Consider the following 27,525-nt stretch of genomic DNA (forward strand, 5'->3'; position numbering starts at 1 on the left):
TGGTCTCTGGGCCAGTGGAGTGTGGAATGGGGGCGACAGGAGGGTCCCCACGCTGATGGTCGAGAGGCTCGGGAAGGTCAAGTGTCTCACACAAGCAAATAACACAGTAGACGAGCATGGCCCCGCCACGTTGCAGACACCAACCGTCGATGCACTCATGGAACATTCTAGCAAGCCTCTTAGAAAAGCCAGACAGCGTAGAGGCCAGAGGCGGTCCCCACGCAGACGGCCAGGTGCAGACCCTCGAACAACGCGATGCGGGTGACCAGGCCGCCTCGCGGGGCCGGCTCCCTTGCTGTTCATCTGTCTGCAGGGGAAAGAAAGAATAGATTTTAAAAAGGCAGAGGACAGGCCAGGGGCAGCCTCTGGTTGGGAGGTTGGTGATGGTGTTTTTAATGACGGATCATATTTTTTACTTCATGTAGAAACTGAGGTGTGATTCTTCAAAGCTTTCTTGTGATTTTCTCCCATTTTCCCCTAAGAAAGGAACGATAATTGTAAGGGAGAGACGAGAGCAGTGACTCTCGGCTCCGAGAGTCTTTCTCTGGCCGGGGGTGTGTGCAGCCCGGGCACCCGGAGTTTTAAACACTGTCCCCACCCCCGACTTGGCCACGCAGCCGGCGCGGAGCTCGACGAGGGGCTCGTGGGGCCGGTGTGCGTGGCGGGCCCCCACCCAGCGTCTCCAATCCAGGGCTCAGGGTCTGGGCTGCGGGTCTGGCGTCCCCCAGTCCCCAGGTGCTGCCCCTGCTGTCTGCCCAGGGCTGGTTGGACTTCCGGATGGACTGTCCCCTCCTCGGGCCCCGAGACCTTGACTGATGCACTTTATTTTCCTCTTGCAAACAGCGGGGGTGACCCAGCATGCAGTCTACGTGCGTGTGTGTGTTTGCACACACCCAGACACACATCCGCATTTGCCCCACTGCCAAACAAAGACTTGGAAAGCATGTTTTTTTTCCTTGAAATAATTGATAATGAGAGCCTCCGAGTCCAAGGCTTCCTTAGTGCTGGGGCCGGAGGGGGGTGGGTTCAACTCAATTTCATCTGCAGTGTTTTTTTATCTTAAGGTTATTTTTCGTTTATTCTGCTTCGGGTCTACATTTTTAATAAAAGTTAAAGTTTCATTGAAGTTACCAAATGTATTTTTTTGCCATTGTCCATAGTAGGACTATACAATTGAAACATCCATCGTTATATTTTCTTTTGTTAACATTTTTTTTTATGTTGCGGGGCTTTTAAAATTACACTTGTGAGACACTTTTGTTTTATGACTCTTTCTTAGATTCCATCGCTTTTGTTGCGTGTTGCTTTCCGATGTGTCTTTGACCGGATCGCCTGCCTTCGGGTTTAAGGACGGGGTTTGGCGCGTTCATTTACTTTCTCGTTCCTCTCGTAGGTGGTGCAGAAGTCACGGCGTCAGTTTGCCTCCTGTAGAGCCTCTTGCCTCCTTCCGTCTGTCTCGACACGTGGCAGTATCCGCTGTCCCGTCAGGGGCTACTCGCTTGCTGTGCCCCCCGGGGCCAGCCGTTGCAGACGGAGATCGCGTTCCCTTTGCAAGTGTTCGGGCTCTCGTTGTGTTTCACGCACACGTTCCTCGCCTCCAGTGGTGTCGTGTTCGGTCCTAGCATGGGGCCCGTTGGCATGGTGGCCGACCGTCCCCATGTCCGCTCCGAGACCTGTGCCGTGTCTTCCTGCCGGCCGGCAGGAGCAGGCCCGGGCCAGGCGTTCCTTCAGCTCTCAAGATCTTTGATGTGTTAGCACGACATACTGATACTCTCTGTGGCTGAGTATTTTATAAAAGAATGATTCCAAAGGTGTTTGTAAATATTTGCGAATGACAGCTTTCCCTAGATGTCCACGACTGCTGTCTCCCCATGCGTAGTATGACGCGTTCTTCCTGTCTTGCTTAGATTCCTCCCTTTGCCCTACGCGATGGACAGAAGTCTCCAGCAACAGACGGTTTTTCTCAGTTTGTCCTTGGAGGGCTCAGAGTTTCTACTTATTTGTTTGCTTTTAACGTAAACGTTCCGTTGAAGTGTGACATCCGTTCTTATCGTCTGAGATGTGTGTCTATCGTTGCTTTGTTGTTTGGAGGATGAATGCCTAATACTATTTTTGTTCTCCATTAATTATCTTCTTATCCATGCGTAATACGTTTAAAATACGGATGCGCGTGTCTTCGCTGGGAAGGACACTCCGCCATCGCCTCCCCCGTTGACACGGAGTTGGAGCGTGTGCTTTGTTCTTCAGACCTTCGCCTGTCCCGTCTCCGTCCGCCCCGCCTCCAGCTGTCCCTTTTAAGCGTTTCTATTCCGGTTTGCCTTGGGTACTTTTTCTCCATTGGAATATTTCTGAACACTATTCTGAACAGAAGGGAACTGGGCAGTTGATATTTATGGCTGCATGTCATCAGCCTCAGAGCCCATTGTTTCTGGGTAGGATGCTCCTTCCTCTGTCTGGTTTCCATTTTCCCTTTGCTGCTTCAAGTATTATTAATTTCTTTTTATCCTTCCATTATGATTTAGAATGCAAATATTCTGTTTTCAATTCTACAAGTGATTATGTTAATATATCATGAAATTTGCTCAATTATATTTTTCCTAATAAGGAACAGCATCTTCTGCCTTTTTTGGAAGGTACAGCTTTCTTTATTTTAAAATCCTGCCATGATTTAAGACTTGAAACTTCTCTTTATTTTAATTTTTTTTCTTTTTAAGAAAACATTAATATTTTTCCAGTTACGTTGAAATATGAATGCTGTACAGCACTGCATTCAGGTGTACAGCATAATGACTTAAGCATATTATGAAATGATTACCTCTATTTAAGTTCTAAACCAAATTTTATTACTTAACTGGCCTATCAACCGTGGTGCTAGTCAGTCTCCTTTGTTGGCCAATCCTTCCTGAGTCCCTACTGTGTGCTGTTCTGGGCGCAGCAGCAGACAAGGCCGGCTTCTTAAACAAGAAGCCCAGTACCTGTCTCACAGGGGAAGTAAGGTGGACGTCAGGGTCCGGCCCTGGGTGCCGCAGCGACCTCCGTGCGATGAGACAGCTCTGTGCGAGCGGCAGGGGCCGACCGGAGCACCAGGCCTGCTGCCCGCCACCCGCGCACCAGGCGGGTGCGGAGCAGCGTCCGAGGGAGGGGAGGAGAAGGGGCGACGCGGACCCTCTGGGGAGCGCTGAGCGAGCTTCCCAAGGAAGCAGTTGCATTTCCGAGCAGCAGTACATGTGCCCGCTGGGTTTCCGGTTAAATAAGAATAGGAAGGGCCCGTGGGCACGGCCGGCGCCTCGGGGGTGCGGGCCGCTGCGTCCCTCGAGGGGCGAGGAGGGCAGGGGGTGCGCACGGCCGCGGCCCCCCCGGGAGGCGCGGGGCGCGGGCGGGCGGGGCAGCAGCGCCGGCCAGTGGCAGCTGTCTCCGTGCCCGGAGGGCGTGCGGGTGCGCGCAGGGCAGCCGCCGGGAGGCGGGGCGCTAACCACAAATCCAGACCTGACCTGATTTTCGAGTGTGGGTTGCAACCCATCGTCATGCTTTGAAATCAAGTCAGTAGGTCATGAAAAGTGTGTTTCGGTGGCAGAGCCGCAGAGGCGGTGTGCGGGGACCCTCAGCGCGCGGCGCGCCCGCCGCCGGGTGCGCAGAGCCGGGCGCGTCGTCGTGGAGCGCGCGCCCATGTCCTCCTGCGCGCCGCGCCATCGGTTAGCAGCGCCCCGCGCACTTTTCAGAAAAAGCGATTCCGGTCGCAACATTCTTTAAGTGCACAATTGTATCATTTTAGCTGAGCTAGTACCAATTACCCTTAAAATGGGAGGAAAAAAAATACACATGAAATGAGAAGAACAAATCCGTGCTCAAATTCATCCGCTGGATCCAGAACCGTAAATATTGACATTGTTAAGAAAAATGTTGACTCTAGAATCAGCAAACTTTTGACTTTGCCTGAGCTCTTTTTCTGCACTATAGTCAAATAAGGGGGAAAAAAGTGCCAACTACGGTGAAAATTATTTAGATCGTTATCGTGGGTTCAAAGCTCAACTAAAGCGGACAGACTCCAGCACGTCCCTTGTAAATGGCTTTCTCGCAAAGGCGCACTTAACTCTCACAGTCACCAGGACGCGTGCAGCCCGCGCGGCAAGCCGGGCTCGTCAGCGAGGCCCTGTAGTCAGAGGAGGAAGGAAGACAGGGACACAGTTTCGTGGCCGTGCCACCCCCGTTAATGAGAAAGTCGTCGCTGGGAAGCGTGGTCCGCCTGCTCCCGCAGCTCGCTCAGTGGTCCGGACGGAGCATGCCGTTGCTCTGATAAATCGGCCAATGATGTTAAAACGAAGCTCTTTAGAGCGGTGCGGGCTGTCGTCCGGTCTGCGCTCTGGTAGGCGGTTGAGAAGCGGGGTCCGTCCTTCTGGGCCGGCGTCACTCTTTCCATCCCCAGGCGACCACCGACAATGGCAGCGCTTTATCCTCATCACGGGGGGCTCCAGCATGGCTCCATTCCTCCCGCCAGACAGCCGCGCTGCACAGAGTCCCATAACTGGGACAGGCCTGGCTGGTCCACATAAATCAAAATGGAAACGCTATAAACAGGTTCCAAGTGTTGGAACAAGTGTGACCGGAAACCAGGGTGGTGGTGTTTGAATAAAAATAAGTTCGAACGTGCTAAAGCGATATTTGGAGCCACGGCTTTCTACATCTCTAAGCTTCAGCACCCTAAGAAATTCTGCTGAATCTCATGGTTGTATTAAAAATCAGCAGAAGTGTTCGAAAGGGAAGCTCACTGGATAGCCAGCTTTTTGATATTTTTTTGATTAGGACAAAGTACACAAAATATAAAATTTACCATCTTTAAATTTTAACCATTTGTAAGCATACAGTTCAGTGGAGTTAGGTAACGCACAATGTTGTGTGGCCTTCACGGCTGGATTGTTTCCATCGTCCCCGAGAAATTCTAGATAAGTTAAACGAGCCCACTCTCCCTCAGCCTCTGGTGACCTATGCTCTATGTTTTGTCTCTATAAATTTTCCTATTCTAGGTACCTCAGATAAGTGGGATCATATTTGTCCTTTTTCACTTAGGACAAAGCCTTTAAGGTTCGTCCATACCGTAGCACCCGTCGAAATTTCATTATTTTCAAGGCTCAGTATTATTGGTTGCATGTCCGTACTGCGTTTTGCTCGTCCATTCGTCTGTCCGTGGACGCCGGATGGTCCCCACCTTTTGGCTGTTGTAAATAACGCTGCTGCGAACAAGGGCGTGTGAGCATTTGTTTGAGTCTCTGCTTTCGACTCTTTTGGGTCTATGCCTAGAAATGGGATTGCTGGAACATATATTTAATTTTCCGAGGACGTGGCACACGGTTTTCCACGGCGGCTGCCGCATCCCGCGTTCTCGCCAGAGCCCCGCTTCTCCACACGCTCGCCCGCCCCAGTCACTGGCCGCGCTGTCCCGCCGTGGTCTGATCTGCATTCCCCTGATGACCAGTGAGGGCGAGCATCTTTTCGTGTGCCTGTTATCTTTGGAGAAATGTCTAGTCAAGTCCTTTGCCTGTTTTTTGTTATTTTTTATTTTGTTATTTTTTTGTTGTTGTTGGGTTGTAGGATATTCTGGATATTGATCCCTTATCATATATGTGATTTGCAACTTTTTGTCCCTTTCTGTGAGTTATCTTTTCATTTTCTTGATAGTGCCATTTGATGCACGAAAGTTTTTCATTTTGATGAAGTCCAATTTATCTTTTTTTTTTTTTTTTGCTGTGCTTTTGGTGTCATATCCTGGAAATCACTGTAAAATCCAATGTCATGATATTTTTTCCTATGTTTCCTGCTGAGAGTTATATAGTTTTAGCTTTTCTATTTATATTTTTGCTTCATTTTCAATTATTTTTTGTGTATAGTCTAAGAAGAGTCCAGTTTTACCCTTCTGCATGTGGATGTCCAGTTTCCCCAGAGCCATTTGTCGAAAGACTGCTCTCGTTCCACCGAATGGCCTCGGTGTCCTTGCCGGAGAGCAGCCCCGCACACACGAGAGGGTCCCTCCCCGGGCCCGCGGTCCCGTTCCCTGGGGAATGTAGATTTGCCTTTACCGTCATGGCTGTGAAGTAAGTTTTGAAATCAGGAAGCGTGAGCCCTTCCACTTCATGCTTCTTTTTCAAGATTCTCTTGGCTATTTGGGGTTGCATGAGAACCTACGGATTTTAGAAAGATTTTTACCCATTTCTGCAACGGACGCTGTGGGATTTTGAGGGAGATGGCATGGAATGTGTAGATTGCTTTTGGTAGGATTATCGTCATTACAGACTATTAAGTGCTCCAGTGCGTAAACGCGGGGTGTTTTTTTTCCTGGTTTTTGTCTTCTGTATGTTCTCATGTTTTGTAATTTTCTTAGCACAGGTCTTCCTTCTCCTTGGTTAAATTTTTTTTTCCAATTATTTTATTCCCGAGGATATTTTAAATGGACTTTTTAAAATTTCCCTTTTAAGATTTTTCATCATCAGTGTATAGAAACAACTGATCTTTTGCACGTCGATTGTGTATCCTGTTGCTGAATTTATTAGCTCTAATTGTGTGTGTGTTTGTAATTTTTAGGGTTTTCTACAGCTAAGACATTTTGTCTGTGAAATAATTTTAGTTCTTCTTCCCAATCTGGAGGCTTTTGATTACTTTTTCTTGCCTGATTGATCTGGCTCGAGCTTCCAGTAATAACCTCTGGTAAATAAAAGTCCTTGCTGTGTTCCTGACCGTAGGAGAAGAGCTTTCAGCCCTCTGTGTGGAACGTGCTGTGAGCTTTGGGTTTGGTACATTTCGTTGGAGACCAGAGCCAACCCAGTCCCCCCGTGATGTCCAGCTGTATAGTTTACTTGTCCCAGAGGAATCTCCTCATCAGGGCTTATGAGCTGCATATTTTTCTGGCAAAGAAGCAATCTCATTTGGCAAATACTTTTTTCTTCATTCGGCAAATACTGTTTTGTTTTTTGTTTTTTGTTTTTCATTTGGAAAATACTTTCCAAGGTGGTATTTAGAATAAAATGGGCATATTTAGTTGATCTTTTTCAGGACTCTTAACAGCCATTACTTCTGCAACTTCAGGGGGAAAACAGCAGTATGCTCCCATATGTCGAACACACCCAGGCCCTCTTCCAGAGGCCAAGAGGCATGCTGGGAGCGAGCGGGGGCGGAGGGGTGGGGAGAGGGGGCCCCCGGGGCAGGGGGAGGCCTGGGGCGGGTGGAGGGCTGGTGGTGGGGGCGCGGGCAGGGTCCTTACGGGAAGGAGCGGCCAGGCCTTCGGGGACGTGGGCCAAGGGGAAAAAGGCGCCCCAGAAAGCAGGGCTGGGCCCGTGTGGAGGGTGCAGGGCGTGCTTGGAGAAGGGCCTGGAAGGTGGTCCCTGCCCAGCCACCCGCGCACGTGGCAGTGTTCGGGGGCGGGGGTGCGGGGGGGAGGCCTCGCAGTGGGGCCCGGGGGCCCCCGGAGCGCCGGCTGGGCGGGGCAGGCCGGGCTCTGGTGAAGCGCAGCCTGTATGTGTACATATAAAGAGATTTATTGTAAGGACTTGGCTCGCGCGGCTGTGGGGGCTGGCGAGTGAAATCCATAGGGCGGGCGGCAGCCTGGGAACTCAGGCAGGAGTTGGCTCGCGCTGGAGGCCGCATTCCTCCTCCTCCTGCCGGAAGGGCTGAGGCCCACCACGGCTGTGGCCGGCAGTGCCTTCGACTCGAGTCAGGTGACTGCAGCTCTTAACTGCTTCTGCGAAGTGCCCTCCGAGCAGCCCCCGCCTGGCGTCGGATTAGACGGTGGCTGCGGGGCCTGGACAAGTTGACACATGACGCTGACTATCACGGGGCCAGGGTGACTCGCAGGCCAGAGAGGCTCGAAGGCCCGGGGGCTCGCAGGAGGCTGGGGGGAGGGTCCCAGCCACCGCCAGGCCTGGGCGAGGGGCTGGGAGCTGCAGCCCGGCGCCCCGCCCTCTCGTCTGGGCCTCCGCGTCGCTGGGCCCCAGCCCCCAGCCCCTTCCGCTCGGCCTTTGTTTTTATAGCGGCGGTTAGGAGGGTCCTGGCGAGGCACCGCAGAAAGCAGAACCGTTTGGTGTCAACGTGACAGATTTAGGGTGCTTGGGCTCTGGGCAGCTGTGCCGACAGCCGAGCGGGGTCTTGACCTGCGGGTCTGTGTCCGCTTCCTGGGGCCAGCACAGCGTCAGGCCCAGCGGCTCCTCCGGCTTCCCCACGGCCCTGGGGGCCGGCAGTCTGGATCGAGGTGGCAGCCGCCTTCCCCTGTGTCACCCACCCCATGGCCCTCCCCCTGTCAGGGTCTGTGTCCTGACCCCGTCCTATATTGGGTCAGAACCCATACCGACACCTCATGTGGACTTGCTCACCTCTGAGAAGACCGTGCCTCCAAACGCCATGCTCTGAGGTCCCGGGTGTTAGGGCTTCCACGTATACCCTTTCTTTTTGGGGGGCTGGAGGAGGAGGATGCATAGTTCTGCCCGTAACCAGGTCTCATCTCGATTCTTTTTTGCCGTTTCGATCAGCAGAATTAGTTTCCCTACTTTTTGTGTCCTACCTGAGCCTTTCCTTTTCCCTCTGAATTCTTAAAATACCAGACTGGACGTCGAGCGCGAGGGGCCCCGTCCCCCGAGGACGTCTGCTCCTCTTCCGGTCGGACGCCGGGGTCCCCTTCGCCGCTGACCTTTGTCCTCTGCGTCTGGGGTTCGGGTCTGACCTCACGCTGTCGTTTTACTACTGTATTTTGGTCGCTTTCTTCATGGGCTATTTTCAGTGTTTCTGGAATTTCCCCATCACGGACTCGGCTCTCCGCAGTGTGGACGCTGGCTGGACCGCTCCCAGCGGACAGTTTATTTTGTCTTGGGCCGTTTTTTCCCTGTATTTTTTCTTCCATGCTCCCTCTTCCCCCTAGGTTGCCTTTCTTTCATTGAAAGAAACGTTCCACCTTCTGAACGTTTTCATGTTTTCATGGTGAAATGACTTCGGGGACGAAACCTTTCCAGCCCCTGGGCCAGGACGGGAGGCGGCTTCTGAGCTGCGGTCCCTGGTCCCCTCATCACGGTGGCTGTCGTCCTCACCCCTGGGACACACAGGCGGAGGCGCCCAGGCCCTGCGCATCCGGGCCCACCTGGTCCTGCGCTTGGTGGGGGTGGCCCCCTGGGAGCGGTTTCGCCCGCTCCCTGGCCTAATGGGAGTGTTGCTGGCCTGCGCGGCCCCGTGGGCAACGTGGCCGGCCTGCGTGGGGTGGGCGTGTGGCAGAGGCGGGCAGTGGCTTTGCGTGTGGTTCCTGAGCGCTGCCTTGGGGACAGGGACACAGAGCCTCCGACTCAGTGTGCAGATGGAAGGGTGGGCGGAGCCCGCCATGCAGCCCGGGAACCCAGAGCGGACACTGAGCCACCCTGGCTGGCGCGGGGCGGACGAGGGGCAGTCCGCGGGGGCTTCCTGGAAGAGGCGACCCCTCAGACCTGCAGGGTAGTGAGCGGTAGCCCGTGTCAGAGCGGAGCGAGCAGGGCTGGCCCCGGAAAGCCCCGTGCAGCCAGGAATTAGGACTCGTTCGGGGTCTCGGGGCAGAGCCGCACAGCATCCCTGTCCAGGAACAGGAGTCCTGCACGTGTTTTGACTCTGAGCGTGTCTGGGCGGGCAGGGCAGGGTCCGGGGGTCCTCCGACATGGCCACCGGCGCCCCTCTCCCCGGAACCCACGCCGCCCGTCCCCATGTGACCGTGACCCCCTTTCCCCACACACTCTCTCGGTGGCTCGACCTCGCCTGCAGCGAAGCCGGCGCGGCGTGGCCACCCGACAGGCGGCAAGTGGCGCGGGTTGGGGCCGTCGAGCGGAGACGCGGCCTCCAGGAGCCCAGGGCGCGGGCGGCGTCCTGGCCTCGTGGGCACGCGCCTTTGGTGTGCGGAGTCCCCCCGCCCCCACCCCGAGAGGGCTGGGACGGGCTTCCTGGGGGACGAGTCTGTCTCCAGCCCCCCGGTTCCTCCCTCTCTTCTGCGCGGCTTGCCGGCAGGCAGGGACTGTAAGCGTCCTCGACCCTGCTGCAGGAGCGAGAGGACTTTCGCCCAGGCCCTGTGTGTGCGGGAGTGGAGCCCGGGCCTCAGGCATGGCACGCAGACCTCGCTTTAGCCTCGAAGCGGGGCGCGCCACTCCCGGTGCCTCGGTCCGTTCTCACGCTGCCCTCCACAGGCTGCTCCCCCCATCCGGGAGGCCTCGTCAGCGGCAGTGATCAGACTCTGCCCACGGCACCGTGACCGTGGACGAGCGTTCCGCTAATTTACTTGGGGTCAGAGTGAAACACACCTCTGGGGACAGGCTGAACACGAGGGATCCTGTCCCCCGTAATCAGTGAATTCGAGACAGAACCGGAGTCGGCATCGACCCAGAAAGGAGGGCTCACACCTCGGCGGGCCTGCGCTGCGGCCGGGGCCCGCGCGGCGGGCGGCCTCCGCTCCAGGCACGGCCCGCCGCCTCCTACGTGATCGGGCCCTCATTCCTAAAGAAGCCCCGCTGTCACAGCCGGGTGATTGATGGCAGCTCCGTGCTGCACCCCTGTGCCCCAGCCCCAGCTCTCCGCTGCGCTCGGCTTCGACCAGCTGTCTGGGCCGGGATCGCCCCTCCCCCGGCCTGCAGCCTTGCGCTTGGCGCCAAGGGTCCCAGGGGGGTGGGCTCAGCGCACTGGAGGAAAGCCTTTCCCAGGGTTGCCGCCCTGAAAGGTGGCAGAGTTGTGTCACCTTCAGCCGGGGACAGAGCGGACCTGGAGGGCAGGGTGACGGCAGAGGCCGTCTTCCTTCCCCGGCCCTCCCATGGCATTTTGGGTTCCTGCCGGTCCGTCCCCTGAAGCCAACGGCTTGCTTGACGGACGCGTCAGCTGTCCGCCAGTGCCGCCCCTGTGGCCCAAGGCTGCTCTTCATCAGCCAGGGAGCCGGGGACAAATGGCGGGCATTCCCAGAGGTACTCTGTCACCCCAAGGAAACTCTCAGTCATGCCGGTCAGTGGCTCTTACAGACGCTGCCTTGTAAATGCCCAGCAGCCGGACTTGGCCGCGTTTACCCTCTGTTCCTGGAAAACTAGATGACAGTTCCAGAATTTCTCAGAAAATGGGATGATTTACAGTGATTTCCAGTCTTGTGCAATCTGCAGTTATAGCAATTAGATATATCTCCAAGTTTTTATAGAGAAGAATGTCTTCTTCAAATCTTCAACGTACAAATGATTTTCTAATTCTAGCTGTTGCCTAATAGCTGTGGCTTGGATTAGGTACGGGGCCCAGTGGACGGGTTGCTGGTGTGGGAGTTTCGTGCACACACAGGCCCCCGGGAATGGGGTGTGCGTTAGCACGTCCTGCTGGCCACTCGCACGTGGGGGCGGGGGCGGGGGAGCCCCTTCGCCTTTAAGACGTGGCACGTCCCTCTGCGGCAGCGTGTGGTTCTGCGCTCTGAGGGAGCTGCGTGACTTCCCTGCCGCTGAAACAGGGTTAATGGGGCCAGGGCGGTGTGGGGGCTGGAGGAGAGGTGGGCAAGGCCCCGCCCTGCCGGCCGGCCACACCGAGGTGCCCAGGCCCGGGCTGTTACCGCTCATTCCCTGGATGTTGATGGAGCGCAACCAGGTGCCAGACGCTTCAGTGCTAGGGAGGCAGCTTTGCAAAGCAGCCAAATTCCTGGGGCTCATGTGTCCTAGTGGGGGAGGCAGACCTGGGACAACTGGCGAGCCAGGTCCTGGGGAACCAGGACGATGATTCTGAAGCAAATAAAACAGGGCAGCGGGAGAGAGTGGCCAGGGGGTCAGGGAGGCCTCCAGAGGGAGTGCCCGGAGCGGGGGTGGCGCCCGGGCAGGGCTGGGCAGGCTCTGTGCGGGCGGAGCAGGAAATGGCTGGCCTGCCCGGCCAGGGCGGAGTTAGGTTTTAGTCAACTAGGAATGAGGGCTCTTTGGGGTTTATAAATAGAGGCCTGCAGCCCGCTGTCGGCGTTTTCAAGTTCGAAAAGCTCCAAACTGTGTTTTTACTGCTCATGTCAGGACAGCATCCGCCCCCCGCCCCCTCCCCAGACCGGGCCCCGACCCCCACCCCCACCCCAGTTATCTCTCTGGAGCCCAGGACCGTCTCAGCCCGACCACACGTAGCCTCCAGGGTTTCGAGGAAGGGATTATACGAGCCTTTCATGAGAGCTGCGGTAAAGAAAAGCCACATTCATTATCCTTCAGAAAAATGCAAAAAGCAGAAGATAAAGTGAGTTCAGGTAGAAACTTCTGAGCAAAAGGTCGAGCTGTGCTTTAGATGTGAAAGCTGGTGTGTAAATGTGATATAGGTTAAGGAGGTGACTGCTGAACTTCCAAATATTTATTCCAAACATTTATGTTGACTTGGATAGTTTCTCTCCTGCTTGCTAAATTGAAAGCATATATGCTGACTTGAGCAGTAAAACATCTCAGGAACAGCCCTCGTGACCCTGCCCTCCGAGACCCCGCTCGGGGTGGAGATCGGCTGACAGCATTCCAGCAGAGCTGGGCTTCGCTCCCACCCTCCCCAAGCCCCCACCCTCCCCGCCAGAGCGATTTCACAAATCCTGTCCGGGCCCCAGGCTTTCGCAAGTTGCTTCCCTTGGCTCAGCTCCAGATCTGCATCGCCGAGCCTTGGGGCCAGGGCTCCGCACCCCTGGGGCCCGGGCTGGCACAGTGGTACAGCCGCGGGCCAGACCCTGCTTGCTTCTGTGAATAAAGTTTTATTGGAACCCTGCCCACTCATCCCTTCGCGGCTCACCCGAGGCCGCTTTGGGGGCCCCATCAGCCCAGTGGGGTGGCGTCTGGCCCTTTACAGAAACCATGTGCTCACCCCTGTTTTAAAGCTCCCACCGCCCGTCAGTCTGCTGGGCGGACAGAGGCCCCAGTGGCCTCCTCGGGGTCAGGGCGGTGGGGACAGGCCCTAAGTCGTGCCTTCGCTTGCTGCCCGCAGGCAGCGGTGGGTGTTCCGTGGGGTGCCCCAACATCTGGGTCCCCCCTTCCTTTGGCAGAGTCTGCGGCAGTGGGGGATGACATCACCCCTCACAGGCAATTTGGGACCAGGCTCTGGAAGCAGACGCCATTCCCAGAGTCTGTCTCTGGTTTTCCATCTGCTCCTCCGCCCCCGGCCCCCCCCTCCCCCCAGCGCAATTCTGTAGCTCTTGGTTTTGAATCTTGCAGGCCCATAACTTGGCAGAGGGACATTTTCATCGGATTACAGTTTCTTCAAAAAATGTGTGGACAGTAACTTCTACTTTTCATGGTTGTTCTCCTCGGGGTGGGGGAGGTGAAGAGCATTTGAAACGTCCCTTATTGGAATGAGGCTCTCCCAGCCGAGAGGGTGTTTACCTAAAAGGTTTTGCAAATCGTTTATGATCGTAATTCTGAATTTAGTAACCGCCACCGTTAATGGAGCTGTTTTGTGGGGTAAAGCGGACGGTTTATAAAGGGGCTTCTCATCGGCGAGTCTAACAAGTTCACGTGATGTTAGCGAGCACACAGGGGCGTTTTGGTCTGCGCTGCCCCCCTTCTCACAGGCAGGGGGTCCCGGGGGACCGCTGGAGCCGGCAGTGGAAAGCGCGGGGCTCCACGCCCAGCCCAGCGCGCGGCTTCCCTGCCACGTCTCGCTTCCGCTGCGCGCGCGCCGCCCGCGGGCGCGGGGGCCGCGATGGCGACGCGCCCCGCGTGTGGTCGGGGCGCTGGCTGCCGGGGAGCGGGGGGGCCCTATGCCCCAGGCACCGCGCGTGCAAGCGCGTGTGCAAGCGCTGGTCAGTGCGGCACGCGGGCGCCGTGGACCGGAGCCGAGGGGCCGGAGGGGCGGGTCTCGCGGAGGGGTGGGGGGGACCCCCGGGACCAGCCGGCGCTGTCCCCGCCCCCGCCCGGCGCCCCGCCACAGGGTGGAGAGGACCAGGGCCCCCAGGGCGGCGTCCCCGCCCCGAGAGCCTGAAACCCCGAGGGCCCTTCGCGCCCCGCGTCCACACCCCCGAGACCACCGCGTGTCCGTGACCCAGTTTTCCGCGGCTTTTTGTGTCCCACGGGAGCCACGGGCGGTGCGCGGAGCCAGCGCGTCAGCCCCGGGGGCGGCGGGGCCGGGCGGGGGGGTCGGCGGCACAGGGCACGGCACGCCGGTGGCCCCCCCCCCCCCCCCCCCCCCCCCCCCGCTCCCCCTCGTGCCCGGGCGCCGCCGGGGCGCTGCTGGCGATCCGTGACCTCTGACCTCCGGGCCCCCCTCCGAGCGCCGGTGGCCCCCTTCTCCGCTGTGCCCTCCGGTCTTTGTCACTGTTTGTTGGCACCTGGCTCTGAGTTCGTGGGGCGGGAGGGGGCTACTTTCCAGACCTGGAAACTGGCAAAATGGGGGTGCCGCGGCGCAGCTCCCGCCAGGCTCTGCTGCTCAGGCGTCTGCAGGGCCGGGCAGCGCAGTGGGGCGTCTGGCGGGGTGCTGCCCCCTCGTCACACGCCGGTGGTACCCCCCAGGCCACTCGCTGAGGGGCCCTGGGCCGGTCCCCCGCTCCCGAACGGAGATCGCAACAGCACCTGTTAAAAAAAGACCGTAAACGAAGGTGGCGTCCTTGCGCCTGGTCCCCGGGAGCTGAAGCAGGAACCCCGCAGTGTCGCACCCGCTGTTAACAAAAACTGGGGTCCGCGCGCGCGGCCGAGGGGGCGGCGTGAAGTCCTGACCGCAGCCGCGGGGCCGGACCCGTCGGAAACTTCGGGACGCGTGCACCGTTGACGGAGTGGGCGTCGGCCCGTGGGGGGTCCCCGCAGGCGGGAGGGCGACCCCCCCCCCAGAACTGCCGGTCACCAGGGCAGCGGTCCCGTGGTTTATGGACTTTTCATTTCGATGTGTCCTACAGCGTTAACTGGATCTTGTGTGAAGTGATGAAATCCAGGCCGACCGTGTGTGTCACCTGTGGAGCTGCGGAAGGTCGGAACCTAGGACGTGACCCCAGAGTCCGGCCGTCAGCTCCGTGCCCCCCGGCCCCGTCTCCCGGCAGACACCATGCCGACGCTCACACTCCCGTCCCTCGGCCCCGGCTGCCCCCCGAGGCGCGTGGGCTCGGTTCTTGGGCCAGGAGGCTGCCCACGCCGCGCGGCGGGCCTTCTCCTGTCCCCCGGGACTTATGAGGGGCGGCGGGGTGAGGGAGGCGGCCGCTTTCCTCTGCGCTGTCGGAGAAAGCTCCAGGAGGTGGCGGCTTCAGGGCTCGGCCTTGAGGACGAGCGGAGGGCAGGACAGAGAACATTCCAGATGGTGAGGAATCCATGGGCTGCGAGTACAGGTTTGAGTAGAGGGAAACCGGGCCGGGAAGGTGGCCCCTGGACTAGTCCCCAAGATCACGTCACTTCAGGCGAGGGGCGCAGACGCCGCCCACCCTGCCGTCGGGCCCGGGGGTCTGCATTCCATAGCCAGTCTCCTGGGCGAAGCCGGCATGCAGCTCCAGGCTGAGCACAAGACACCTGCTGCCCGGCGCAGGCCTCGTCCCCGGGCTACGAATTATTTTCCCTCCACGTTAAGCTCTTCCGGCTGGATTAGTAACTACATTAACCAGTGACATATTAATAGGCGAAAATGACCAAGTTAATGCGTACGTGCGCACGGGGGCTCTGTGAGCACGCGGGGCTCGGGGACACACGGGGCGGGTGTGTGTCGCCTGCAGCGGAAGGTCGGGGACTTCGGCGGTCAGGAAAGGGATCCGCGTGGAGGCAGGGCACACGTTTGGCGAGCGGTGCCGCCTGGGCCGTCGGTAACGATGGGACCCAGAGGGCACTTCGATCCAAGGGGCCTCACCGGCTCCTTCCTGTTTGTCACGAGCAGTTCCTGTGCATCTGCAGCTGCCCGTGACGACAGCCCGTCCCGGGCAGGCCCTCTGACTAAATTCTCTTAGTCTGTGAGAGGGACGATCGAAGGCTTTTCTTCAGTCGTTTGCTTCTTTAAACTAACTCGCTTAACGTGACGGACATCCCAGCGGCGCGTCTGGGGGGGCAAACGCTCTCTGTTCAGGGCCTCCTGAGTCCACACCCGGCTTGGGTCTCCTACGTGTGATTTTTACAGCCTGGGTTCTTGGCAGCGGGACGGGAGACGCTGACCACCGGCCTCCATGGCCTGAGTCCGGGCACTGGGCGGGGGCGTGCTCACTGTGGGCTTTAGGGGCCAAGAGGAGCTGGCGGGGTTGGCGCCCCTGCCTGGGCCTCACGGAGCAGGGCCAGGGGCGTCCTGCAGCCCCCGGGGTGTGGCTTCTGCAGGAATGGCCCGGCAGAGCTGCAGAGGCAGCCACGGGCCCTGCCTCTCCTGCTGGCCCTGCGGGCCCTGCGGGGCCCTGCGGAGCACAGGGATGGAGTGCTGGCCGAGGCCGTCCCTGCCGGTCCCCGCCTCACAGGGCCGAGCACCGGCTGCCCCTGTGGGGGCCCCTCTCCCACCTTTACGGGGCCTGTTTCACTGGACACCCGCTTCCGACGTTGGAAAGTATTTCTGGAGCCCCTGGGCTCGGCGTCCAGCACCGCATAGGGAAGTGACCCTCGCAGCTTTCATGACGGGGCCTCCAGGCCACCCGTCCCCCAGGCAGACAGCACGGTGCTCCGGGCTCTGTGAGAAGACGCCTCGGCTGCCCCTTCAGAGAGGGGGTCCTCACCTCCCGCCCAGCCCCCGGCCTCCTTGCAGCACTGGCCCAGGGCCTCGGCCAGGCCACGCGCCACGCTGACCCTGGCTGGGGACAGGAGACCGCCAGATGCACGCCGGCCGGAGAGGGGGCCAGGCCCGCGCCGCGCGAGCCTCGACTCTCGTCCCCGCTTTGCCCCGCCCCGCCTGGCAGCCGGCCCGCGTGCTCGCCCGCTCCGCGCCGCCTCTGTGTCTGGGCTTCGTGTTGCGAACGCCCCCATTTCTCATGCCGCTACGTCGTCCTCGGCTTCTCGAGACAACAGCATTCTTGTCCGAAGCGTCTCAAAACTGCATTTCTTCCTCGACCTGGGAGTTTTACATATGAACGAGCGAGCCCGGTGCCGTCATTTGTCACGCAAACCCGTCGGGTTTGAAACGGTCCTTTGGTATAGGGTTGACGGATAAAGTATAGGGTGCCCAGTTGAATTTAGATAAACCACAGAAATAAATTTAGATAAACCACAAAAATCTTCTTAGGACAAGTCGCTATTTGGGATATACTTAACACCAAAAAAAAAAAAAAAATTATTAGTTTATCTGAAATTCCGGTTTCGCTGGTCATCTTATATTTTTATTTGCTAAATGCGGCAGTGCTGCTTAGACAAGGGCGCCTTAAATCAGGTTTGAAAGTCACGTGTCTTCTAAATAGAGGTCTCTGGGGGGTCTGGTTTGCTTGTCGTCGACGACGGGCGTGCTCGGGGAAGGCGGTAGGGACCGGGCGCCGGGGTCAGACCTGCGTGTGCCCAGGGAACGCCCAGGGTGCTTGTTCGTTCGCAGGGCCCGGCCCCTCCCCAGAGAGGCTGCGAGCTGGGCGTCCGGGGGCCGGGCCCCTCCACGCCTGGACACGTGCTGTAGGCGGCTTTCTTGGCTCATCCTCGCTCAGGGTCTTTGTGATCCGGTTTCGATCAGACGACCCAGTGTCAGCATTCCCATCGGCAGTGGGTAGTAGCTACTCATGCATTCGTAAGTCACTGTGCCAGATGAGACGTTTTAATAACTTACGCAAACTTTGAAACTGTTCTGAAGTTTACTCGGAGGCAGTGACTGAGGACTGGTGTCTGTTGACGATCAGCACGTTGGCGAGGCAGGAGGGCGGACGTCGCCTGGGCCCGGGGATGAGCGAGCAGGCGTGGGCGAGGCTTCACGCACGGGGGTCCCGGGCTGGAGCCCGCACGTGACCGCGAGCTCCGCACCTGGAGAACGGCGCCCCGACACCGTCCCCGACACCGTCCCCGACACCGACCCCCGACACCGTCCCCCACGCCGTCCCCCGACACCGTCCCCCACGCCGTCCCCCGACACCGTCCCCCGACACCGTCCCCCGACACCGTCCCCGACACCGTCCCCCACGCCGTCGCCCCCGACACCGTCCCCGACACCGTCCCCGACACCGACCCCCGACACCGTCCCCCACGCCGTCCCCCGACACCGTCCCCCGACACCGTCCCCCGACACCGTCCCCAACACCGTCCCCCGACACCGTCCCCCACGCCGTCCCCCCCGACACCGTCCCCGACACTGTCCCCGACACCGACCCCCGACACCGTCCCCCACGCCGTCCCCCGACACCGTCCCCCACGCCGTCCCCCGACACCGTCCCCCACGCCGTCCCCCACGCCGTCCCCCGACACCGTCCCCTACGCCGTCCCCCACGCCGTCCCCCGACACCGTCCCCCACGCCGTCCCCCACGCCGTCCCCCGACACCGTCCCCCACGCCGTCCCCCACGCCGTCCCCCGACACCGTCCCCCACGCCGTCCCCGACGCCGTCCCCCACACCGTCCCCCGACACCGTCCCCCGACACCGTCCCCCACGCCGTCCCCCGACACCGTCCCCCACGCCGTCCCCCACGCCGTCCCCCACGCCGTCCCCCGACACCGTCCCCCGACACCGTCCCCCACGCCGTCCCCCGACACCGTCCCCCGACACCGTCCCCCGACACCGTCCCCCGACACCGTCCCCCACGCCGTCCCCCCACGCCGTCCCCCACGCCAGCCCCCGCCTCGTTCCTCGTTGGACACAGACGTTCCTCACCAGTAGGGTCCTCATGACAGAGACCGGGTCACACGCCCACTTTCTGGAGCGCCCTGCAGCTGCAGAGTGCTTGGGCGGGGGGCGTTGGTTGCCATGGAAACTTCAGGAAGATTAAAACATAGCAACACGTGTCATACGGTTGGTTACGACTCCACTGTTAGGTCGCGTGTACCCCCGTGTGATTCGAATGTCACGTGTACGCCCCCTGAAGAGTTCAGACGTTGCACACACGTGCACGCGACGTGTGCGCGCCTTTGTTCCTCTCTAAAAGCACAGACCGAAGACGGGATAGCGTGCCTGGCTGAGAGTCAAGAGGTTCCTCTTAATTATTCTTTCTTTATACTTTATTTTAACATCAAGATTTCCACGATCGGCCCAGCTACAGTATGACTTACGTCTGTGATTAAAAACAAAAGCCGTTTCTTTGTGCGAGAGAGAGAAGGAAGCGAAGGTGCCCCCTGCCCGTCCAGGGCTGTGTCTGGGTCCCCCACTTTCCTGGAGGAAGGTGAGGATGCAGCCGCGCCTACCCAGGAAGCAGGCTGCTGTCTTCCGCCGCCCGGCGCAGGGCCGCGAGTCTGCCTGGACTCCCCCCGCAGTGCTCGCCACCAGGCCCGCAGGCCGTGGCCTCCCAGGAGCAGTCGCCGCCCGTCGGGCCACCCCTTCCTGCCGGGGAGCACGCGGGCAGCGGAGCACCGTGTCGAAATGACTGCGCTTTCCTCCTTCCGGGTGCCCGGCGACCCCTCGGCGGCCAGGGCACCGCGGGGGCACGTGCCGTGCCCTGCGCGGTGTCCTTGTCCGCGTGATGGGGCCCGGCGCCGCTGCACACGCGCAGGTGGCGTGCGGCCCGCGGCCGGACCCTTTGCCCAGGCAGGGCCGGAGTCGCCGAAGGTCACTGTCCCGCACTGGAACCACGGCCGGCGTGGAAGAGACGTCCAGACCTGTCGAGTGTTTTTACGAGTTTAGTTGAGCCAAACTGATGACAAATGCTGGGAAGCGAAATCTCAGTGGGTTGAGAAAATGCCCCAGAGAATGGCAGCTTCGCAGCTTGTTCCACACGTTGGCGTGGGGGGAGGAGGCGAGCCGGGCGGGGGTCACGGCGGTGGCGGGGGGGGGGGAGGGGCGAGCACGTGGCAGAATCTCCCGGATGGGACAGACAGCAAAATGGAGGCCGCTCGCTCTGACTCGGACGGTGCCGGGCAGCGAATGGTTAATGTTTACGGCACAGGGAGATGGCCCAGGGGGACAGATAACAGCAGGGCTCTGTGGCTCTGCTCTGCGGAGGGGCCTGGCAAAGATTACTTTGACCTTTCAAAGGTATGTTATCTTAGATGCACAGAGACAACAGAGAGGCCCACTTAGGGTAAAGACTGACCTTTGTCAAGGAAGCTACAGGCCCAGGACGTGACTGCCCGCCATGCCCGCCCTCGGCGAGGGGTCTGTGTGTTCAGCTCCGCCTGCATGGCCACTTTCCGGCTCTGAGCGCGCCCCCGGCTGGCCTCCCCCGAGCTCGCTGGGCCTGGTGTGTGGCCCCTTTGGCCGCCCACACGGTGTGCTGGTCGTAGATTTTCCTCGCGGATCTCACATTTTTTGGTAGAGTTCTAAAAGCTGCACCTGTGTGTTGTAAACATTTCGGAGATTTCGTACCCCCCCCCCCCCCCCGCGTAAGAACGTGGGAGTCGCCGACCCCCCGGGCTCGGCACCGCCGCTGGGTGTCCTCGCGAAGAGGCCCATTCTCAGCCCCGCATCTCAGCGTAGCTTTTATGGGCTTGATTGCAGTGCCACGGAAATGCTTTTCTCGGGTTGGGGGGCTCGGTCATGCTATTGCTGTCGCGACTTTTGCTGAAAATTGTCGTCTTCATCCTGGTGCTTGACCAACGCCGCGCAGCACTTGCTGCCCTTGGAAGTGGCCGGTCACCAACCCGCCCGCGGACATGTCTGTGCCCGCGACTGCCCGGGGCCTGAGGACCTGTAATTGTTCCCGAAAATGCATGAGCTCCGTGGAATGCTAATTATTCATACTCGTTGCCGAAATCCTGCCCTCGACAATAATTCTTCGCGAATCGCTCTTTAGGCAAGTGGGTCTTCCTCTCACTGTCTCGCCAGGCAGGTCGCGCCTTTTCACGATCGACTTCTCTGTTACAGCGTATTTCCAATGAGTGTCCTTTAAAAGTAAACAAAGCAAAGACGTGGGGAGCAAGGAGGGGAAGAGGGGCGACTTGGGGGTGGCAGATGTGGGTGAGTGTGACATGCGCCTTCTGACCCGAGCCTTCTGCTGCTGTCCCCTCTAGGCCCAAGCGGAGCAGAACTCTGCCCACAGCCCAGGACATCTGGCCTCGTCCGGCCCCCCGGCCCGGTCCGACCAGCGTACCAGTCATCAAGGTGAGCAGGGACGGAAACCGCGGGGCCCAGATCAGCCTCGCGCCCTCACGCGCGAGGACTTCGCGTTCTCAGAAATCGTTCTTGTCACGAGTGTACGAATGTTTAAGAGGAAAACAAACGCTCGGTTGTAGGATCTTCACATATTTCCTTTCAACGAAGCAACTTGAGTGAGCAAAACTTAAAAGTTGGTCTCCTGCGAGTGACCCCACGACCCCACGTAAGGGCAGCTCGATGCTGGACGGGGAGGGCTCCTCCCCGTGACCTCCGTTCGGTTCACACGTAGCCCGGCGGGGGGTGTGTACTCTCCGTGACTCTCTGCCCTCCTACGGTTCCTTCTTCTCCTTCTGGTTAATTTCTGATGGGGTTGTCCTCGTGGGAAAGAAATAAATGAGACCGAGGGATCAAGGGTTAGGAAATTAAGCCGCACATTGAATGCAGGCTCTGCCGTGGGGTGACGGACCGGGAGGGGCGCGGGCCTCTGATCGCCAGGTGGAACGGGGAAAACTGCACGAGGCCGGTCGCTGGGATTTTTGCAGAGTTTAAGTCCAAGAAACCGGAGGATTTGAACCGGTGGGAATGAGGATGGTTAGATTTTTTTCATTGCTTGAGGAGAAAGAGACTGAAATGTCGCCAAAATGAAAGCGGGGTGCTGAGTGCGCCGGGGGGAAGTTTTCTTAGGTGCTAGAAAAGGTAGTTTGCTAAATGCAGTCAGGACTTTCTGCGTCAAGCATGCTTTCGGGGTCATCTCTTAGAAAACTTCCGAGCGAGACGATGCAGAGGGAAGCGCTGATCTGTGAGCACTGGCTTCGAAACGCGGGGAAACCGTGGTTTATGCCGTTTCGCCGCCTGCAGATGGTCTCGCTGAAATGAAAGTAACCTAAGTCTTGGTATTACCGTTCACATAAAAGGCACGTTGATGCCTCGATCGGAAAGTCAGCAGAAAATCGCACTGAACGCACTTTCCAGAGCTTCCCTCTCGCCCTGTGTCTCTACGTTGTCCGTTCGAATGTCACACAGATGCCAGTCCCTCAGGGTGCGCCCTTCACGGGAGCCACGGGCTTTGCGGCTGCCTCCGCCCCCACCGGCCAGCCGAAGCCGGCCTCGAGCTCGGGTCCCCAGGGCTCCCTCCCCCCTGGAATGGGCACCCAGGACTTGGGGCGCCTTCTCTCCAGGCCTCAGAACCCCCACACAGCACATGGAGCAGGGACCCCGAAGGGCGCGGCGGGCTCAGACGCGGGGGGACGCCGGTGCCCGCCGGGCTGCAGGGCACAGCAGCACCGATGGCGCCCTGGGTCCCCGGGAGTGGCGAGGGCCAAGGTCACGGCACATAGCCTGGAGCCGGGGTGGCGCCCCCCCCACCCCTCTCCCCCCCCTGCTGCTGAAAGACCCTGGGAACAGCGCATGTGAGCCCACGGCCAGGCAGCCGGGCACAGCTGTCGAGCCGGGGCTGACCCGCCAGCCCCGGCACCCCGCCTTCCGCCCCCTCCACCACGCGGGCCGGGGGGAAGTGGCGGGGGAGGGAGAACAAAGCGCAGCCGGGCGAGTCTGCAGACCCCGGCCCCCCGCCCGCTGCAGACCCCGCCCCCCGCCCGCTGCAGACCCCGCCCCCTGCCCGCTGCAGACCCCACCCGCTGCAGACCCCGGCCCCCCGCCCGCTGCAGACCCCGGCCCCCCGCCCGCTGCAGACCCCGGCCCCCCGCCCGCTGCAGACCCCGGCCCCCCCATCCCCCCCCCGCCCGCTGCAGACCCCGGCCCCCCGCCCGCTGCAGACCCCGGCCCCCCGCCCCCCCCCCCCGCCCGCTGCAGACCCCGGCCCCCCGCCCGCTGCAGACCCCGGCCCCCCGCCCGCTGCAGACCCCGGCCCCCCGCCCGCTGCAGACCCCGGCCCCCCCGCCCGCTGCAGAACCCGGCCCCCCCGCCCGCTGCAGACCCCGGCCCCCCGCCCCCCCACCGCCCGCGGCGCTGGGGAGACGGACGGCAGGGCAACGTCTGTGGACGACACCCGACGGCCGTGGTGGGGAGAAGCGAGGCAGGGACAGGTGGGCGTGGGGGAGGGCCCCTCGAGGGCCCCTCGGAGATGTGGGCAGGAAATGCTGAGTTACTGGCGTCTGGAGATTCAGGCTGAAGGGAATTAACGAGCTGCAGTTGCCTCCCTCCAGCACAGAGGGACATGGGAAAACGTGGACGGGCCGCTGGACATGGACATGCGGACAGAGAGCGGCGAGGAGAGAAGACGGAGGGGGGCCCGGGGCGGGGGGCCGGAGTGGGGGCGCGGGGCGGGGGCGCGGGGCGGGGAGGGCCGAGCACCGGCCGCAGCTGGGAGACGGCCCCCACACCGGGCTCCAAAACCAGAAGGAAAAAAAGCGAAGGTTGGCTCACATGCGAAAGCATTTAGCACCGTTTCAGAAAACAAGACAGGGAGAAAAGGCCGAAGGGGAAAAGCAGACTTTCCAACACAGGCACACCCACGGGACCGACAGCTGCCGCGGGCACAGGCGCTCCCGGAGGTGACGCCGGCCCCGCGCAGGGCCGAGGGGCGCAGCTGCCAGCTAGACTCGGATACTAGCAGCTCCCGAAAGCAAATCAAACAAACAAACGAGCAAAGTTGTTTTTTTTTTTTTTTTTCCCCAGACAAAAATTAAGAAAGTCAGTCACTGGCAGTTCTCAGTAGGAGACCGATTAGGACGTGTGCGTCCGGAGGGGATGTGGGTGCCAGAGAAGGCGCGGAGCGTGAGGGGCCACGAGGCGCGGAAAACGGGGCGCGGTGTTATGCGTCCAGTTCCGCACGGACTGCTAAAGTGGGTTAAACTGCAACCGGGCGATTAACCCCGGGGTGCATGTGTGTGCCTCCCGAGAGCGGGGGTTTGTTTGCCGAGTGGTTAAATCATTATAAGACCCCGGTGAGGAGAAGTAGAATGTAAAGTAACTTGAGACTACCCTGGAAAAAAAAAAAAAAAAACCTCTACTCAGTTAAGTATTTTAAAACAAAAGGTGCAGCTGAAATACTGACTGTAGTGACTAAAAGAATGTGTGTGGATCCCGCAGTTTCCAACCTGGCGGGAAAAGATGGAAGGGGATCTATATTTTATTTTAAAAAAAGGAAAAATAAAAAACACACCAGTGTCGAGAGCAGAAAAGGGAGAACAAGGCCGCGAAACAGAAAGCGTGGGCCAGGCAGGTCGTGCAGGCTCGGAGGAGCCGAGAAGCGCCGCGCCCCGCACGCCTACTCCTGACTCCCCTCTGAAAGCTGGGCGCTTTGAAAGAAGTCGGCTAGACAGAGAAAGCTGTGCTACAACGTAAGCAATCTGCTTCATGCAAGAGCCACGGTCTGTGACCCAGTGCGAATAAATCAGAAGCCAACGGGAGCGGCGCGGCACAAAAGCACACTTTCAAAAAAAACCATTTCAAACGCGCATGGCAACTTCGGCACACGCTCTGCTTCGCCCGTGGGTGCAGCAGGCGCGCGCCCGGGGGAGCGTCGATGGCTCAGGGATGAGTGAGGAAGGGCCACGTCGCGGGTCGATGGCTGTGCCGTGCCACCCGAATGGAGGCCAAGGCCAAAAGTCTGAGTTTCAAAAGAGAGGAAAATGGAAATGAAGAAGAATGAGAATTGAATAAGTCTAAGGAATGTGGAAGGAAGTCATTACAGAAATTAGGATCAGAACTTATTGAAATGTTGAAGAAAGTATCAATAGTCGGGAACAAAATCAAAAGCCAGCCTTTTGTCAAACCCCCCCAGACCGCAAACCTCGGGCACAGACACACCACACAAAGAAAGGCGCACAGGAAAACCACAAGAAGAACACATCGGAGAGTTAAAACAAACAAAACAAGGAAGCCGCGGGCGACTTTATGCCAATAAATGTGAAAATGTGAGGGAAACGGGTGATGTATTGTAAAAACACAGAAACAGAACGGCGACACCCCGCGCTTGCTCGGCGCGGTGGGCCGGCCGCGCGCGGCCCCTCGGGAAGGCAGTCGGGGCTTCCCGGCTGGCCGCGCGCATGCGACCCGGCGGCGGCTCCTCGGCGTCGACCGGAGGGGCTGAGGCCGCACGTCCTCATGGCCACCCGCGCGTGGATGTGCACAGTCGCTTTCCTCGCGAGCGCCCAAGCCCGGGAGCCGCCGAGATGCCTTCGGTAGGTGACGGACGAACAGACCGCGGCCCGCCCGGACAATAAGATTCCGCGCCAGAGAGAAACGGGGCGTCCTGCATGCGTGCGAGTTCGCGGAGGACGCCGGTCGGACGAGGCTGCGCGCGGATCCTAGCCGGACGGCGGCATTCCGAAAGGGGCAGAAGTGCGGAGCGGGTTAGAAGAGCAGCGGCGGCCGGCGGCGGGGTGTGGATGATGAGGGGAGCCCAGGGGACCCTCGGGGCAGTGCAAACGCCCTGCGCGACATCGCGATGATGGACAAGCGGCATCCCAAGTTGGTCCGGCCCCTTAGAACGTCCAATACCAAGCGCGCACCCTGGGGTCGGCTGCGGTCTTTGGGTGACCGCGACGTGCCACCGTAGGTTTTTCCTTGGTGAAAGTGCCACCCTGGTGAGTGACGTTGATGGTGAGGAGGCTGCGCCCGTGTGGCGACGGCGTACGTGGGAGACCTCTGTACCCTCTGAGTTTGTCGTAAGCTTTAAACGGATCTAAGAAAAATAAAGTCTTTAAAAAAAAAAAATTAAAAAAAAAAAACGAAGCCATTTGAAAGAAGAAATAACCTAGAGATTACCTAAGAAAACCAAGGATGTTTTCTCTGTGTAATATGAATTAAACATTACGTGACAATGGGAAACACAGCTTCGTGAGTAGTATAGAAAACACGCAAAAGTTTGTAGAGAATTCTGAAGGAATGAAAAAGCGTAGTCGAAGGAGAAAAACAAAACAAAACACAATTGACTCTCAGAGGACTGAAGTCTTGATAAAGAAATAACTGGAAGAATGGAGTCCGTTCAGCGCCGCCCCCTGGAAAATGTCCAGGCGGTTTGCAGATAGATGAGCCTCATGGAACCTTCAAGGAACAAATAATTTTTCTCTGTATATAAACTGTTGGAGGGGCCGAGGACAGATGCCTCCCCCACCCCCCGCCTGCTCACTTTATAGTGTGTGAGCTTTGTAAGAGACAGTACAAGAAATCCAAATATAGGCCCGTTTTACATACTAACGTGTAACCAAAAGGTCTGTAAAATAGTAATGAGTCCAATTTAGCAGTCTAGATAAAACATAAAACCAGCAAACGTTATGGTTAAGTTGGGTGTGTTATAGCAATGCCAGGCCGCCTTACCATCACGAGACTGTGAGCGCATTTGACATGTTAAAGGATTAAAGGAAGAAAAATGGCCACCTCACCAGAGACGAAAAGAATGTTTAATACAGTTCTCCACTTATATAATACAAAGGGAACAATTACAACAAAACCCTTACAAAGCAGGACCAGAAAGAAACCTCCGCAACCTGTTCAAAGCGTCCGCGTCAGGCCGGGCAGCGTCCGTCGGTGGACCTCAGAAGTCACACGGGAATGCCCGCTGCCATCCGTGGTCTTAGCCAGGCAGAACAAGCGGGCAAAGAGGCAGAAATGCAGACAGCGAAAGGCAGGAACGGAGTCTGTGCCCGTCTGCAAATGACATTATCATCCAGCTAGCAAATCCACACAGACACGCGGGTGAGCTTTTAAAACGCGGGGGCCCTTCGGGCTGGCGGCTAGGGCGCGAGAACGGCAGGTGAGATTTACGGTTAACCGTACGCGCCGGCGGAAAACAACCATGATGTGCGTGCTGAAAGAAATCCCACTTGTGATGATAAAAAAATTATAAGGTCCCTGGGAGCCGCTCGGCTAGACTGCCTGCCATTGTGAGGTGTCGCTGGAGGACGTAAGAGAGGCCTGCTCTGCGATCGCAGATCAGAAGACTTAGATGGTGGCGGCTACGAAACGGGCTTCAGATCTGACGCAGGGAAGGGCAGATTCCGGAGAGTCTCGGTGCGCCCTGACGGACAGTCCCTAACTTTAAGACGGACACACGAAGCTCAGAACAGCCGAGACACCTCTGGAGAGCAGGGCGCGTGGCCCGGGGGTGGCACTTGCCCGTAGCCAGCCTTCTGGCAGAGGAGGCCACTGGAGCACGAGGGCGTGTTGCTGATTCCCGGCCAGATCGACCGGAGGACCAGGGGGGCCACCGAGCCCCGCACGGCCCGGAGGAGCTGCACGGGAGGGGGAGGATGCAGCGCCTGCCCCTGCGGGCCGGGGGCGGTGGGGTCCCCACCGTGCCTGGTCATCAATTTCAGGTCCACTAAATCCCTGCAAGTCGAAAACAAAATGTTGTTTTTTTAAAAAACTTTTTTGAGCAACAGGAATTAATGAGCAGCGAGAATCTTTGCCCTCAGGCAAAGAATTTCCTGAGTGAGACTTAACGGCCCTAAAGGAAACATGATAAACGTGGCTACGTCACACACACACATTTCTCTGCAGACGGCATTTACCGTGCACAAA

At 59.0% G+C, this 27,525-nt stretch overlaps 1 protein-coding gene across 1 annotated transcript in view; it reads left to right on the top strand.

Moving 5' to 3' along the window:
• GRB10 (growth factor receptor bound protein 10) overlaps positions 1–27,525 on the top strand; it is a 112,356-nt gene that overhangs the window by 28,771 nt on the left and 56,060 nt on the right. Inside the window, exon 2 of the mRNA XM_036230514.1 lies at positions 20,955–21,045. Within this exon, the coding sequence (XP_036086407.1) occupies positions 20,955–21,045 (91 nt within the window). The remainder of the gene's footprint in view (positions 1–20,954; positions 21,046–27,525) is intronic.

Source organism: Rousettus aegyptiacus, unplaced genomic scaffold (assembly GCF_014176215.1).
Source record: "Rousettus aegyptiacus isolate mRouAeg1 unplaced genomic scaffold, mRouAeg1.p scaffold_m13_p_13, whole genome shotgun sequence".
Classification (NCBI taxonomy): domain Eukaryota; kingdom Metazoa; phylum Chordata; class Mammalia; order Chiroptera; family Pteropodidae; genus Rousettus; species Rousettus aegyptiacus.